We start from the raw sequence: 17,376 nt of genomic DNA on the forward strand, positions 1-17,376 counted from the left end.
AATTGTTACAATGACTGAAGGCATAAAAATTAGGCCAGTTGTTATCCAGAGTATCCTGAGTGAGCTTTTTCAAAATTCGACTTTTTTATCACTCAAACTGAGCTCTGAGACACCATGTTCTAAGTCAGAACTACTCATATTAAATAAATCTTGCATGTTTCTTTGCTACAATTCAACGTTCTTTGATCATATATTTTTCATCGCATCAACTCAATCCGTTCATAAATCAAAGTAGGTTGAAATATTCATTTTTAATCTTTTTCATCATTAATTGAACAATCAAAGATCAACTTACTTCTCAACAACAAGACCGAGAAGAGCTTCGATTTATACATTATTAGAAAGAACATTCAATGAGCTGCTGGTGTATGTACAATGACAAAAAAACTGAATAGTGAAAAAGAACTAGAGTCATCTTAACGTCGCTAAATCTTTCGTAGTTATCCCTTGTGAAAGTTTCGGTCCTTGTTTGATCACTAATTACTAAAGTTATTGTTTTAGACATAATAAATAATGTACAAGAAACCGGTTTATTTTTGCACAAAGGAGGATAGCCAAAAAGGTTGGATTTTCGGCACAAGAATAAAAACCATATATCAATCGAAAGCTTATGCTGAGTAGAGTATACTTCCCTAAAATCAGATCAAAATTCTGATCCACTGGGGAGTTAATTGACAAATCCCTTGGGATCCAACGATGACCAACTCAGAGATCAACCATCAATTTACGGAAATATTTTTGACAATTTATGATAATATTCAAGGTGCTGAACAATATATACTAGGTCTGATGTGGTCATCATATAATGAAAAAGAAACGCCAGGGCTTTGACCATGCATGTCCATGAGAAAAAATAAAATAAGTTGAATATCTCAAAAAGCCGCAAGTTCAGATAGTCGTGCATAGCATCATTGGAATCAACACAAAAAGTTCTATCTGAAAAATTGGGTTTGAGTTAGTCATCATTGGGTCCCAAGGGATTTGTCGGGGATTTGGAGGTATACTCTACTCAGCATAAGCTTTCGATTGATATATGTTTCATTTTATTCTAAATCTGAGGCCGATTTGACGATTGTTCAAAAGCAAGAAATCCTCAGCACCTACTAATATCAAGATTTATGAAAGTCACGTCGGTATCAGTAGCCCAGATTATCAAGTTGCCACTTACGATTATTTCAGGGAGAAAGTTCTTCCTCGGATCAAGAAACAGGGTTATAATGCAATCCAATTGATGGCAATTATGGAACATGCATATTATGCTTCATTTGGTTACCAGGTTACTTCATTTTTTGCCCCTTCTTCACGTTATGGCACTCCCGATCAGCTTAAACGTCTTATCGACGAAGCTCAATCGCAAGGCATTTACGTTCTTTTGGATATAATTCACAGCCATGCTTGTAAAAATATAGACGATGGTTTGAATCGTTTTGATGGTACCAATAGTCATTATTTTCATGATGTCTCAAGAGGTGAACATCATATCGGTAACCTTGTACATACTCTTTCAAATCGTCGTTGGAAAGAGGAGGAGAAGGCTGGTTAAACTTCACAGGCAATGAATTTGGACATCCAGAATGGTTGGACTTCCCTCGAGCTGGAAACAACAGTAGTTACCATTATGCTCGTCGACATTTAGTTGAAGATGAGCTTCTTCGATACAAGTTTCTCAATAATTTTGATCGAGCTATGAACACATTGGAAGAGAAGTACCGTTAGTTGAGTTAAGATGTTTCCTGGAAACATGAAAATGACAAAGTGATTGTCTTTAACGAGCCCAATGTCTCTTTGTGTTCAACTTTCATCCAACCAAATCTTTTCCAGATTATAAGATTGGTGTTCATGAGGATGTCCATTTATTTTCATGGAATCAACACTATCCTATTAATCAATCTTTACAAATAGATTAAGTTTTTCAATTTAAAACCAAATATAGTTAAGTTTATCAATTTTGTTAGATATTATATGTTGACCAGAAAATATTTTTCGAAATGTACGGGACGGGGTAAATTTAAATCCATGTTAAAATGAAAGTAAAATAAATTAATCTTTAAAACCTATCAATAAAATTTTCAGTTTTTCAAAGATGATCGGATGAATAAAACATGTGGCATTATGTAATGGATAACATGAAAATTTGGATTTTTTTGGATAACTCTGATATTGGGATTGAAATGTGGATCAAGTAATGGGTCAGCATTTTCCCTTCCAAGTTTCAAGAAGTAATGCGCTAAGGTGAAAACAGTAAAAATTGCCAGAAAACCGATAACAATCCATCCTTTCAGTGATAATCCTTCATTGTGTTTGGTAATGTTATGTGATCTAAAATGAAAATGAGATGAAAAAATGAGTGATTTAGGTTTGAAATTACAAATGCAAAACAGGATAGATACGCAAAAAGAGAGATTTATGAAATTTAACATTTTGGATGAATTTTCTTCGATCTCTGACTGAGTGGTTAACTTAAGCCATCATTAATCCATATGTTTAATCATTAAACTGATGATATTTACCTAAACCATTTTGAAATTAGTTCTAAAGGTGATTTCCGACGATATTTATCCTCATCGATATCCAAAAAAGTATTTGCATTGCACGGATTTATACTTATAAGCCTTTATATCCTTTCTTTCACCTAGTTTCAAGCTTGCGCGGCTCCATTTAAATTTGGACAGGGCAGGTCACAACTTGTTTTTGAGTTAGCATTTCAAGTTTTGAATTCAATACTGGCTTGTGAAGCAAACAAAGGGTTAGCTTTGACCACATGTTGTTGTGAATTGATTTATAAAGTTAAAAATCATTCTTTCTCTGTTGTAACGATCCATCAAAAGTTTGTTTAAAATGAGTAAAAACAATGATAACTCGAGTAAAATTACTATCAAAGTGAAACTAATGGATGAGGATTACCAAGATATTACAATTGATTGGTCAGATGAAAGCTGTGAAAATAAACAACAACTATTCAACCGAAAGGTAAGCTCAATACTTCTTATGTTTTTAATATTTAATTGACAATCACTTCGTATTATTATAATTTACAGATTGCATCCTTTATTGGTTTACCAGTCGAGTACATACGTTGGGTTTTCATATTCACCCAAACTCAAAACGTTTTCGTTTCCAATCGAGACTATTTATTTCGACAATATTTCAATACTATTACAGAGCACGGGAATGAAACTTTGAGTCAAAGTCTAAATGATGGCGACCGTTTCTTTCTTATTGCTGGTTTTGGTTTAATAGATCATGAATGTTGCTTCGATTTTCAAATTTCACTTTATAATGCAGAAATGGAAGGTATTAATGCTATACAATGTGATAGACTCATTTGTCATCACATAAGTACCAGACTTTGGCTGAATAAAAGAAAAAAAATCATACTATATACTGAATTAATGGCAAAAATCAGAGCTGGATTTCCTGAACAAAGATATTTAGATGATAGCGATGAATGGGCGAAAACTTTAGTTAACTTCAATATTAGACAATATTATAGTCCATGTTGTCATTTGAGGATGGGGATATTTCCACAGAAGCATCTTTATTTACGGCATCGGGGTTAATACCACCTGATATTTATGAATTGATTTTTTTTGTCTTGAAACTTATTTCATGTAAAAAAATCAAAATCAGATACTTTGGAAACAAATTGATCGCCACTTTTTGAGTTGAAAATGAATCTGCATCAGTCTTTTAATAAATTGACTGTTTTTATGAATAAAATGTTTAAAGTAATTTTAATTTAAAGGTGCTTCTCTTTCAATTATTAAACCATAATTTAACTGTTTCTCAATTGTCCTTCTAATTAATTATTTACTTTAAAGTAGTTAAAAATTCCCGCTTGAAATGTTGACTGAAACGTGAGCCTGCAGCCATCTATACTTACGTATACTAAATATATTTGTACAAATTGTTTACAAAAGTTAACTGTAGATAATTATCATGTGCCAAGACCCTTGGCCTTTCTAGGAAATTCAAAACCAGTTATTTAAAGTTGATCAATGTTTGAATAATGTTATAATTTGATTGTAGTCCAATCTGGAATGACATCAATTTAACCTTCACATAAATCTTTTAAAATGTGATACATTTCTTGGGTAAATTTTATGAATCAAATCGTAAGTATGTGTTGCTTTTATTGTAAACAATGATATTTTTGATGCAATGAAAAGAAGGTCGTTAATTTTTAATTATTTTTATCTAGTTTTTGTACCTCTCGATTCAAGTGCTCAGTATTATGTTATAAGAATAATTTTAGTTAAGTTAACTGTTTTTATCATTGTAAAAAACGAATCGAGAACGTCATAACGATCTCAGTTCGTTTTTTTTAATCACAGCTGATTTTGATTTGCCTACTGACAGTCATTTTTAAAGTTTGCCTTGTTTTCATTTGATTGTTTTGTTCTTTCATTATCTGCAGCTAATTCTAATCAGTAATCTTCATAAATTCTCTTTTTAGCTTCAACATTTGCTCTTGTCAACCTTGAAGTCATGCACTAACCACATTACCAATATCATTTCTTCAAGGTTATCTTGCTCATCTTATACTGTGTTCAATTATTTCTAACGATAATTTATTCTCTTTTTTCAAGTGTCTACCATTAAAAGAGTTATAAGCTTTGCTACCATTTGGATCATCAAATAAAAACAGTGTTACTCTTTGCTGTCGACAGAAAACAGTTTTCACGTGAACAGGTATTCAAGATGGTCACATCAAATTTCGAAGAGCCGTGGCTCAGTGTTTCACCGCCAGATCTGGAAAATCTGTTTAAACTTGACCCCTACTTAAAGTTACATGGAAACGAGATCAAACGTCGTTATTACCACTATAAAAAGTTGGTGGATTCACTTAGTGCCAATGAAGGAGGATTAAAAGGATTTATTGAGAGCTATAAAACTTTTGGTATCCACGTTCAACCCGATAATAGTATAAGATGTCTTGAGTGGGCTCCCGGAGCTGAGGGATTGTTTTTAAAAGGTGATTTCAACAGTTGGTCTAACATTTCACACCCTTTCAACAAACTTGAGTTTGGCAAATGGGAATTAATCATACCACCCAACCCCGATGGAACTCCAGCAATCAAACATGGTGATAAGTTAAAAATTGGTGTATTAACTATGCGAGGGATTATTGAAGATCGTATTTCTCCATGGGCGACTTATGTGGTTCAACCCGAAACCTCTATAATCTATGATCAAGTATTTTATAATCCAAGTGAGAGATATACGTTTAAGAGCAAGAAACCCTTAGCGCCAACTAATATCAAAATTTATGAAAGTCATGTTGGTATCAGTAGCCCAGATTATCAAGTTGCCACTTACGATTATTTCAGGGAGAAAGTTCTTCCTCGGATCAAGAAACAGGGTTATAATGCAATCCAATTGATGGCAATTATGGAACATGCATATTATGCTTCATTTGGTTACCAGGTTACTTCATTTTTTGCCCCCTCTTCACGTTATGGCACTCCCGATCAGCTTAAACGTCTTATCGACGAAGCTCATTCGCAAGGCATTTACGTTCTTTTGGATATAATTCACAGCCATGCTTGTAAAAATGTAGACGATGGTTTGAATCGTTTTGATGGTACCAATAGTCATTATTTTCATGATCTCCCAAGAGGTGAACATACTCTTTGGGATTCACGTTTATTTAACTACTCCAATTGGGAGACACTTCGTTTTTTACTCTCAAATTGTCATTACTGGTTGGAAGAGTTCCAGTTCGATGGTTTCCGTTTTGATGGTGTAACATCAATGCTTTATCATTCACATGGTATTGGACACGGTTTCTCTGGTGATTACAATGAATACTTTGGCCTTAATACGGACACGGAGAGTTTCAATTATTTGCAACTGGCCAACCATGTAATTCATCATTTCCATCCCAATGCAGTTACCATAGCTGAAGATGTTTCCGGAATGCCTGCTCTCTGTCGACCCGTTTCAGAGGGTGGAGGAGGTTTTGATTATCGTTTAGGTATGGCAATTCCTGATAAATGGATTGAATTACTTAAAGAGTGCAGCGATGAAGAGTGGAATATCGGTAACCTTGTACATACTCTTTCAAATCGTCGTTGGAAAGAGAAAACTATTGCATATGCTGAATCTCATGATCAGGCGTTGGTTGGTGACAAGTCAATTGCTTTTTGGTTGATGGATAAAGAAATGTATGACAACATGTCAACCATAACTCCATTGACCGGTAATGCGTTTTCGCACTTTCTTTAACTTTATCATTAGTATCGAAAACGATACTCAATGAAACTGAATAATTTGACATGAATTCTAATCCTTAATCTTTAATTGTTTTTCTACTATTATTTATCTTAATAGACATTATTTCAAGAGGAATTGCATTACACAAGATAATTAGACTGTTAACTCATGGCCTAGGAGGAGAAGGCTGGTTAAACTTCATAGGCAATGAATTTGGACATCCAGAATGGTTGGACTTCCCTCGAGCTGGAAATAACAGTAGTTACCATTATGCTCGTCGACAATTCAATTTAGTAGATGATGAGCTTCTTCGATACAAGTTTCTTAATAATTTTGATCGAGCTATGAATACACTGGAAGAGAAGTACCGTTGGTTGAGTGCAGATGATTCTGGTTATGTTTCCTGGAAACATGAAGATGACAAAGTGATTGTCTTTGAACGAGCCCAATGTGTCTTTGTGTTTAACTTTCACCCAACCAAATCTTTTCCAGATTATAAGATTGGTGTTGATGAGCCTGGAAAGTACAAAATTGTTCTTGACTCAGATGCTGAAGAATTTGGTGGATTTAAAAGGCTTGATCATTCAGTTGAATTCTTTACTTCTCCAGAAGGTTTTGCTGGACGTGCCAATTCAATGATGATTTACATTCCGAATCGAACCGGAATTATTTTTGCTCGTCATTATGGATACTGAAAAGCCATTGAAAGTCTGCGTGATAATTTTTAGGCCAAAATTGTTCACATTTTATAACTGATTTGTCCATTTATTTTCATGGAATCAACACTAGCCTATTATTCAATCTTTACAAATAGATTGAGGTTTTTAATTTAAAACCAAATATAGTTAAGTTTATCTATTTTGTTAGATATTATATGTTGACCAGAAAATATTTTTTGAAATGTACGGGACGGGGTAAATTTAAATCCATGTTAAAATGAAAGTAAAATAAATTAATCTTTCAATAAAATAAAATAATATTCAATAAAATTTTCAGCTTTTTCAAAGATGACCGGATGAATCTGACATTAAGTAATCAAACACATGAATAAATTGTGATTGCCTAGGACAACTCTCAACATTTAAAGTAATAGACAATTTTTTTCATTGTTTTGGGTATTTAATTACCTAATAATTAAAAAATCCAGGAAAACAATAAAAATTTATCCTGATATTCACAAAATAATTAAGCAATTGAAAAAAGGAATTACTCTTCATCTTGAGCAACTCTGATATTGGGATTGAAATGTGGATCAAGTAATGGGTCATGGTCAGCATTTTCCCTTCCAAGTTTCAAGAAGTAATGCGCTAAGGTGAAAACAGTAAAAATTGCCAGAAAACCGATAACAATCCATCCTTTCAGTGACAATCCTTCATTGTGTTTGGTAATGTTATGTGATCTGAAATGAAAATGAGATGAAAAAATGAGTGATTTAGGTTTGAAATTACAAATGCAAAACAGGATAGATACGCAAAAAGAGAGAGATTCATGAAATTTAACATTTTGGATGAATTTCTTTCGATCTCTGACTGAGTGGTTAACTTGAACCATCATTAATCCATATGTTTAATCATTAAACTGATGATATTTACCTAAACCATTTTGAAATTAGTTCTAAAGGTGATTTCCGGCGATATTTATCCTCATCGATGTCCAAAAATGTGTTTGCATTGCTTGGATTTATACTACTAACATGATGGAATTTTCTAGCATTGGTGACAAAGTTGACTTCATCACAGTTGACATAGTTTGAAACGGGATTTACATTGACAGGGACATGAGTTGGTTGCGTTTTCAAACTAGTGGTTGAAGCAGCTGGAGCGATTTGCACATTTTTAACGGAATTTGTTTTTTCAATGGTCACAGGTGATCTAGGAGATGTTGGCGAGCTTGCTGATGGAGTGTCAATCAAAGGTAAACCAAGTCCAGCTCGAGACCATTGAACAGTTGATAAGAGTTTCTTAAGATGATTAGCTATTGGTGTATTGGCATCCGTCGAAGGAAATATTGTCTTACAGCAGTTTGGACATGAATAACCACCAGGCGCAGTGTTTGAAGGTAAACTATTGGCGTAATTGTTAAGGCAATTCCAATGGAAAATATGATAGCAAATTAATCTAACGCATTCTTCATTATTGAGATACTGTTGACAGAGACCACAGACCGGTTCATAACTACTATCTTCTAACCATTGGAGGTATGGACGAACAATACACTGATAATAGTTGATTTAGAGGCAGAGATGGATGGTAAATGTAAAAGAGTAGAAAAATTGCATAAAAACATTAGTAAATTACGATGTAATTGTTTCAATAAATGTTTTCAATATGACAACTTACCCTTGAATGGTGTGTCAGCATACAATACTCACAAACATTGACTTTGTGTTCAAAACAGAACTGTTGAGTTACTTTACGCTTAGGACACTTACACAACCCCATATTTGGGTTTTAATTAAAAAGATAATAAATTAAATTGTTTAGTTAAATTATTAGTTAATACACATGATTCAGATTATAGTCCAACTTGAGTTAAAGCAAGTTGGTGATGATGTTGCTCAGCCAGGGGGGAAATAAGGGGAAGGTAAAACAGCTGATAAAGATACGGTAGATTTGATAGATTCAATGTTTCGCCGCCAGATCTACAAAATCTATTAAACTTGACCCTTACTTAAAGTTATTGAGTGCCCAATAAATGACCATAATTTTTGTTTTATTTTCAATTGATAAAAATGTGGTACAAATTATTGATTCAATTGAAATGATTTGATACATTTTTCCACCCACTTTATTAGGCATTGAAGTTACACGTGAAGATAGATTTGAGGAAAAAGATCAAATTTGCAGAACTGTACAATAGCGACTCCAGTTTGAAGTTCGAACACCATAGAAATTTTACTTTACCTTCTAGACCTCATTTTCATGCTCTTACAATATCATCAAATCTTAACTTTTAACACAAAAGTTTGAACATAAACTCTTTAGGATTGAAGAAAGGCAGACAGAGGAAGACGAAAAAGATTTTCAAAAGTTTCTTTATTAATTTTAACATTTAAAGCACCGTTTTTATAAATCAGTAAGTTTTAATCACTTTGGTATATTATAGATATGATGACGATGAATAGTAGATGTGTTAGGTTTGAGTGATGGACAATATGGTTAAAAGGGCCGGACCCGGCATTTATGTTTATCTCGACATAATAAACAGTTATGCTTGTAAAATTCAAACGATGATTTCAGTTTCGATGGTTTTCATCAATGGTTTATCATTCAAATGGTATTGAACGAGGTTTCTCTCAACAATTAACTTCAATTCTAAGCCTTTCCATTTCAGATCTATTCTATTATATTTTTTCATTTTTAATCTTTAAACAATTCTCTAAAATGATTCATCTTCGCAGTCATCCTTTCAAGAGGAATTACATTGCACAAGGTGACCAATTTAGTAGACGATGAGCTTCTACGTTACAAGTTTCTAGACAATTTTGACAGAGCTATGAACACATTAGAAGAGAAGTACCGTTGGTTAAGTGATTGTCTTTGAACCAGCCCGATGTCTCTTAAATTGGTTAGTGTTTAACTTTTATCCAACCAAATCTTTTCCAGATTACAAAATCGGTGTTCATGAGCCTGGAAAGTACAATTTTGTTCTTGATGCAGATGTTGAAGTTCATCTATTAATATTTTGTTAGATTTTTTATGTTGACCAGAAAATACTTTTGTAATGTACGGAGAAAATTTAAATCAAATTTAACATGGAAGCGAAATACATTGGATTAATTTTTAAAACCGATTAATACTCACTTTTTTCAACTTTTTGAAATGATCAGATGAATAAAAAGGTGAAATCAACTAAAAAGTAGTATTTTATTGTGACTTGACCTGATAAAAATGTTTTTGATTGGTCAAAGTTTTGTGAGCAAAATTATTTGATGCTTAAAGATGAAAATTATCTCCATCATGTTGATCTATCACGAGTAAGTGGTTAACAAAATCATCTGAAAAAGAAGAAGATAAGCAATTGAATGGTTAATCGAAGGAAAGACAATCAAGATGATGGCTTAAAAGTGTTGATGTTGATGACTATAACCATCACCATCAATCTTACATTGACTTGTAACGGTTGATGTTCATCAAATCACTTTTAAACTCAAAAAAGTGTTACTTTCGCTAATTGGTTACATACCTCTTCTAATGTTAAGTTTTGATTTTTTCCTTTTCTCTCTAAACTACGATATCGATCTAAATGGAAACAATTAAAGAATATAATTAGAAGGGGAAATAGTTTAATTGATATCAAACGCTAATAACTAACTTACCGTGAGCAAGATGCAACTTGACTAGAGAAAGTAAATAAGATTCAAGATTGAGAAGAGCGCAATTATTGGTATAACGTATTACTAAACATTCAAGAACCTTATTACTAACTGATATCCCAGCTTCCCATAAAACTAGACGAAAATTATAAGATGATACTTTATGGTGTGAATTTGATTGATGCTTTGTGAATATGGTCCGCCAAAAGTGAAGCATATTTAAAAGAGAAGCTAGTGATTCGGTTACAACCAATTTACCAGTAATTGTGGCATCTTTCAACATTATTAAACAACGGCACAACTCCATCGATGGCTTATCATAAAGGATATTCAGAGCTGATAAAGAAAGAGGAAAATCATTAATTGACCAGACACAGGTAACAATAAACACCAATATGCAACCAGAAAACAACACTTACGTTTCCAATAGGCCTTCAGGACTTTCAATAACAGAGCGGCATCAATCTCATTTGGTAATTTAGCAATTAAACGATTCAATACATTGTGGCCATTCTAGATGATTAAAAAAGCACAAATTAATAGGTAATTTATAATAAGGGAATTGATAACCCGAAAAAAAACACATTATAATTGATTGGAATAGTCGATTGGCGGTTACATTAAAATCAGCTGGTCAGATACAGTAAGGCTGCAGTCAAAGGAAACGAAACAAAATTGATTATTTTTATAGTCGTCATGACCTGAATTGTTTCATCAAATATTTGGTTAGTTGATTGTTATTAGACTTAAAAATTAATGAAGATTGATGGAATTAATGAAGAGCAAAATTGTTACCACAAAACTGTATCACAAAGCCCTTACCGTGATTGGTTTCACCTTTCAAAGTGTATAAGCGAGCGTTTTTTAAAAAAAACAATTTGTAGATTAGCTGAATAATTTGATTGAATAGATTTTTTCAGACTCATAAATCATTAAATTAATCATTATGATATAAAATTGTTACCTAAATTAGACAAATAAAATGGCAAAAATGAAACACTCAACCTTTTTAGCCCAAACTAATCGATTGGAATACCTTTTCCTCCTAATAACCCATTGTTGTCAACAAACTGATAATTAGTTAGATTGATGAGTTCAACCTGATGCTTGAAAATCTTATATTACCCATTCACATGTTAACACAATTGTAACACAAAAACAAGTCTAATCAAGTTAAACAACATTCACCGAGAATTGAAACAAACCAACTTCCCTACCAATACAAATGTTTTAATAACATTTTTCAATCTAATCTAATAATAATGATAGACAATTGGAAAATGGTTGAATTTATAATTTCTCATAAAAATCAGAATCAATGTAAATCACATGTTAATCAGTTGAACCATTGTTAATCAAGAAACAGTAGTTTACCAGTTTGTACCAAGGACTATTAAAATTTGGGTTATCATAGAGAGATAATAAGATGTTTATTCAATGTTGAACAATTTAACAATTGAATAGAATTGAAAGATTTGCATAAAAAAATGTTAAACTCAATTTTCATGTAATAAGATGAATGAATGTTTTGCATAAAATCAATTGAAAATAGAGACGAGCAAGTCAAAGTAAGGTTAACCAGAATTCATTGAGTATAACAAGGAAAACAATATGAATAAGAATCTTGTTTTTCAAATGAATAATTGACCAAATCCAGATTAAATTGTTAACAGCAGCAGCAAGTGATTAAAATGGTTAAAGAAGAAGCCAAAAAACAAAATGTGAATGATCAAAATAAATACACTTTTAATACCAGAAAAATGTTGATCCTTTAACATCTCGTCATTACCATTGTGTTTTCACTTCCGTACAACGGTATTACAGCATTTGATTGTATTGATAATTATGGCTCATTTTTAACCTTGAAATTCACTGTTCCATTGACAATTGATGATGATTTACTCGTGACCTACCGATGATCAGCAATCATCATCAGAATCATCAGTTTCTTTACAAAAACACACCATTTTCCTTCCCTCAACATCTTTTCATTGTCCTTGATGAACCATGTCCATATCAAATCATTTGGCTACTTACATTATTCAAGGTTCATTCTGGACTCTATTCAGTAGCATCTTCAGAACCATCATCATCATCTTTACCATTGTCTTCATCGCCATCTTCATGACAACAATTGAATACAATAATGATGTTTATATTTTCACAAAGCTTCAACAATTTTACATTCCGGTAAAAATGAAGGTTAACCTTTTTTTTCCGGTAAACTTCATCAATGTAACATTGTTTTGATTTTCAGAGTTGACGTTAATTCAATGACAATTAACCATATAACAATAATTAATGGACTGAATAGCATCATCAAAACTGAAGGCCTAAAGATGATTTTAATGGTTCAACCAAAAAAGTTTACTCAACCTAAACCTGGTTTTCTTAGGCCTAATCAACCTTCAGTCTGGTTACATGAAATATGGTTCATTTATGCTTAATTGTCTCAAATATGATCTGAACTGGTTAACCCAAAGTCGGGTTTGTCTAGGCCTGAACTGAATTTACTATTGACTCGATCTTGTGATTCTGATTATTTAGAGGTTGGATGTTTTAAATGTATTTGAAGGCATCAAACTTGGTGAATCAATGATTTTAATCAAATCGACTGTTAAGATGTTGCTTGATAACTGATGGGTCAACAATGGGAATATTAATCGGAACAAGTATCAACTGGTAAAGCCTTTTGCCTCACCCATATAGTTGTTGGTTGGTTAATTGGCGAGGTTCACTTTCATGTTATAATTAAATATCTGTCAGTTAAATGTTGATTATGATGAAGATGAAAAGATTTAACCTGACGCTTGTAGCCCTGAAAATAGCAATAAAATATATTGTTTCAGTGTTTTTTCTGATACTGTTTATAATTATAATTTTGATTCCCTTTTCTTGGTATCTCCTTATTATCCTTATCATCATCATCGTTTATTGTTAATACGATAACTATTATGTCTGCTATTAAATGTTACCAACCCTGTTTAAATTGTTAAAATTATAAACGACTTACAACAAGCGATGAGACCAGCTGCTTAGGCTGGAATCATAGGAAATCAAATTAAAAGATCGTTAAACATCAACCATATCAATACCATTAACAGGTACAACGGTTAGACACTTTAGATTATCAATTGTCATTAAAGTTAAATTGTATGGTAATATCATGTAAATATGAATGTTTTAACATTTAAATTGATTCTAAAGTTAATCTCATCATTTTCATAGGTAATTTACATTCAAAAGGCTATCATTATTTGCTTAATGGCAAGTTAACCAAGTTTGCTGCTTCAACCATTCAAAGATTAAATTTATTCTGAGATTTACAATTTTTAATCCAAAATTATGATTTAATTGTACAATCAAGCAAACTAACCCAGAAGTCAAAATTGTATCATTTGGTTATGCATGGATTAATTTGTAATTACTAAAAACCCGCCATAATGTAACCGCTAAAACTATACTGGTAACAGCCAATCAATTGCTAACAGAAGTGTTTTTAATTTTATCAATCCTTTCGTTTCTTTTGCTTTGTTTTAAAATATTGATTGTTTATAAATTAATAATTACCTGTCCAGTGTTTTCAATCACCTTGGGAATTGATATATCAGTGAATATTACATTATCATCATTAACTTCCCAAATTGTACTTGGTTCATCAGTTAATATTCGCAATAGGAATTTGGTCTCACAATGTGGCTTCTCGGTGCTGGGAACAATTATAAAGTCACCTGGAGGAAGAGTGAAAAATGTAACGGTTTCCCTTGTACAGGTGAATGCTGTTACGTCTAAAGGACGATGGGCAGCTATGAAACCTGATGTTAATCGTTTCATTCCTGGAGGAACTTCATAAACACAAAATCCAATAGGATAAAGATTGATGGGTGGACCTTGGTTACGTTGAGATATAAATGGTGAAGAGGTTGGAAATGAGGATGACAATTGTTGGTTTTGCTGATAATGGTAGGGATGATGGTGATGGGCATGGTGAAGATGGTGTGGTTGTAGCTCTGATTTAGTGAAAGGGTGAGTCGCTGAAACAGTTAAGCCAATTGGTAAATAATTTTGAGTTACAGAAACAACTACATGACATTTATTGAGACCATTTTTAGGTATATGAATGTGAAACTGGGGATTGGTGGAGAATGTGTCTTTATATTCTGGTGATCCACCTGCATTAAAACCGTATCTCCATCGACGACGGGCAAGAACCGCTCTCCATGGTCGCTTGTGGTGCAAAGCAGTTTCAGCCATCCAATCGTCAGGACCGATATGGACTAAATCGAGATGAGTAAAAAAACGAAGGAAATCATCAAAAGACATCCAAAATTCGCCATCATCTCTACACCGAGCTGATAGTTCTTCCTTATCCCGATCTGTAAGCGTATCCCATTCCCATGATCTTTCTGACCACGGGCCATTCCATTCTCCTTTCCCCCATGCATTTTTCAATCTAATCAGTACAACTTCAAGGCTACCTGATGAGCCTGAAGTCATCGGAAAACCCCCATTGGGAATCATTCCTGTTGATATTTGATTAACATGACCAGTTCCGTATGCATGATGATGATGGCCATGTAAATGAGTTGAATTGTGATGATGAGAATGGTTGTGGTGATGAGGGTGATGATAGTGAACATGATTATTGTTTGGTACACCAGGTCTTGTTTGTGTTCGTACTCTTGCCAGTCCAGTTATCGAATAAGCTTGCCTTGTGATTAGACCGTTACGAAGTCGAGCTGGTTGTAGTTTATTCATTGCGACTGAAAGACCAGAAGATAAATAGGAAGAACTGAATGCGGTGAATGGTGTTGATGCTGATGCACCTCCAGATAAGGATAAAAGTGATGCTGGTGCTTCATTTGGAGGAATCGATGAAATACAAGCTGAAAGGAGAGTTGATCTTGGAACAGCTGAACTAATCATTTGATAGATTATATGACCATCATGATGAGGTATTGTAAATGACTGAGCTATTCCACCTGTTAAATCTTGCAAAGTTTGTGCTGTAAAACAATTTTTCAAATAATAATCATAGGAACCGTACATTTTGGAGTAAGCCTTTTCCAAAAGAGGAACCCAAAACTCAGTTGGATCGGCTGAACGAAGAAAGAGAAGTCGACCCTTGTAAGTTGGTAAACGATCATCTATAATTACCTCTGTCCAATCACCGAATCGCCAAAATCTAAATCTAAATATTCCAGAGTAACTTGAAGGTGAAAATGATTGGTCCGATGGGACAACGCGGTCAAGCAAGGATGGAGTCAAAGTGAGACAGGAAATGGCTGATAAAAGAGATGAACAAGTTGTTTTGGAGGAAAGATAATTGGCTGGCGAAGAGGAGGAAGAAGAGGCATTTGCATTGCCAATGATTCCACCAGAAAGACCAGAGTGTCCACCATTTATATTTCCATTACCCACTCCTCCTCCACTACCACTTCCGTTGCTAAGAACATGATGGTTAGTGGTTGATGAAGAAGATAAACTTGGAATTAAAAGGGAAGATGGTGACGAAGATGAACTTTTATTGTTACCAGAACAAGCAGTTATCGCTATTATGGCCTCACCCTGTTCAACATCAAAGCGTCCAGTGGGAGAGGTTGAAGTGGTTCCTTCCGGTGATGGTGAACTAATGAATTTTGGTCGAGAACATATTTCATATGGACGCATCCAAACAATGGAAGAAGATATTTTGGACATGAAATTGCATGATGACGACGAGGGAACGTCCTTTTTACCATATAATGAGCGATTTCCTGGTGTAAAAGTTGCATCTTCAAAAAGTATGCCTCGTTCACGACACAGACGGCGAAGATAGGAATAATTAGTTGATGAGGTTGTTGACGATGATGAAGATGATGGTGGATTTACCTGATGTGAACGGTTATTTTGATTATGGTTAGCAGAATTTGATGATCCTGATGATTGTTGTTGTGACTGAGGTGCTTGTTGTTGATGATTATGATTATGATTATGATTATGGTGATTATTATTATAATGGTGATGATGATGAACTTTTGTCGTTGCTGTTGCAACTCCTGTTGTAGGACCAATTGTATTATGATTATTTGGTGCAACTTGTTGATTCACTTGATTCTCACGGGATGATGAGGCAGAAGCTATTGGAACTGAGTTGACACAAGAACCATTTTGATCAATACAATTTCCAATTTGATTTCCATTTCCATTTGAACTGCTCGTTATGACATTTGGTTGGTTTCCGTTGACTCTTTGGACACCATTGTGTGGAAGGATAAACGCTTTTTGCTGGTGATGTTGATTTTGATTTGAAGATGTACCTAACAATTTAGATTGATGAGATGACTGTGGATGATGTAAATTATGGTGATGTTGGTTATGATGATGGTAATGGTTCCTTTGGTTGTTATTCCTAGTGAAACCCATCAGTATTCAAACCATAATCCTAACACACACACACAACAATATTTGACTTGTAAACAAGAATGAAAATGAACACACAGTCAATGGTTAGATGATTGTTGGAAAAAATTTCAGCCTTTTGGCTCCAGAATGTAAAACTTGAATACAAGTTAAATTGAACATCGTAAACATATAAAGTATAGTCTGTAGCACAAAAAACGTGCAACAACAACAATTGAAACTAGTCTAGAGAGTGAGATTCATTTGAGTGACTTTTTTCTACTGATGATTCTCTCTCTTTCTACCTCCCTACCTGCCTCTCTTCAGACTCACCGAGAGAGTCAATTGTTTATTGAGAAAGTTGAATGATGATGATGATAGTTGTGGTGGGGGTTGAAACCCAAGAAGACAAATAATTGAAAAGCCCTTTCCATGATTATTCAGTTTTCCTGTAACATATACCT

General features: G+C 33.7%; 4 protein-coding genes across 8 annotated transcripts; 2 read left to right on the forward strand and 2 right to left on the reverse strand.

Annotated features, from left to right (window-relative positions):
* Positions 1–2,685: 2,685 nt before the first annotated feature.
* On the forward strand, positions 2,686–3,779 carry LOC107365719 (uncharacterized). The gene is made up of 2 exons (XM_015933274.3): positions 2,686–2,970; positions 3,039–3,779. Exons 1-2 carry the CDS (start codon positions 2,839–2,841, stop codon positions 3,558–3,560), a joined length of 654 nt encoding a protein of 217 aa, XP_015788760.1. The 5' UTR covers positions 2,686–2,838; the 3' UTR covers positions 3,561–3,779.
* Positions 3,780–3,942: 163 nt separating this feature from the next.
* On the forward strand, positions 3,943–7,205 carry AGBE (1,4-alpha-glucan-branching enzyme). 5 transcript variants are annotated; one of them, XM_089269833.1, is made up of 4 exons: positions 3,943–4,119; positions 4,457–4,524; positions 4,590–6,202; positions 6,334–7,205. In XM_089269833.1, exons 3-4 carry the CDS (start codon positions 4,702–4,704, stop codon positions 6,909–6,911), a joined length of 2,079 nt encoding a protein of 692 aa, XP_089125959.1. In that variant the 5' UTR covers positions 3,943–4,119; positions 4,457–4,524; positions 4,590–4,701; the 3' UTR covers positions 6,912–7,205. The 5 variants fall into 5 exon arrangements, with proteins under 5 accessions (XP_089125959.1, XP_089125958.1, XP_015788800.1 ...); XM_089269832.1 differs by having other exon boundaries at positions 3,943–4,115; XM_015933314.3 differs by lacking the exon at positions 4,457–4,524.
* A 108-nt stretch (positions 7,206–7,313) lies between these two features.
* LOC107365765 (zinc finger protein-like 1 homolog) lies at positions 7,314–8,784 on the reverse strand. The gene is made up of 3 exons (XM_015933333.3): positions 8,556–8,784; positions 7,809–8,431; positions 7,314–7,615 (listed from the first exon to the last, which is right to left on the reverse strand). Exons 1-3 carry the CDS (start codon positions 8,655–8,657, stop codon positions 7,423–7,425), a joined length of 918 nt encoding a protein of 305 aa, XP_015788819.2. The 5' UTR covers positions 8,658–8,784; the 3' UTR covers positions 7,314–7,422.
* Positions 8,785–10,065: 1,281 nt separating this feature from the next.
* On the reverse strand, positions 10,066–16,936 carry LOC107365962 (calpain-9). The gene is made up of 5 exons (XM_015933545.3): positions 14,102–16,936; positions 10,951–11,044; positions 10,535–10,867; positions 10,402–10,457; positions 10,066–10,213 (listed from the first exon to the last, which is right to left on the reverse strand). Exons 1-5 carry the CDS (start codon positions 16,934–16,936, stop codon positions 10,187–10,189), a joined length of 3,345 nt encoding a protein of 1,114 aa, XP_015789031.1. The 3' UTR covers positions 10,066–10,186.
* Positions 16,937–17,376: the final 440 nt, after the last annotated feature.

Source organism: Tetranychus urticae, chromosome 3 (assembly GCF_039701765.1).
Source record: "Tetranychus urticae isolate SD_2017Ah chromosome 3, NJAU_TeUrti_SD_1.0, whole genome shotgun sequence".
Taxonomy (NCBI): domain Eukaryota; kingdom Metazoa; phylum Arthropoda; class Arachnida; order Trombidiformes; family Tetranychidae; genus Tetranychus; species Tetranychus urticae.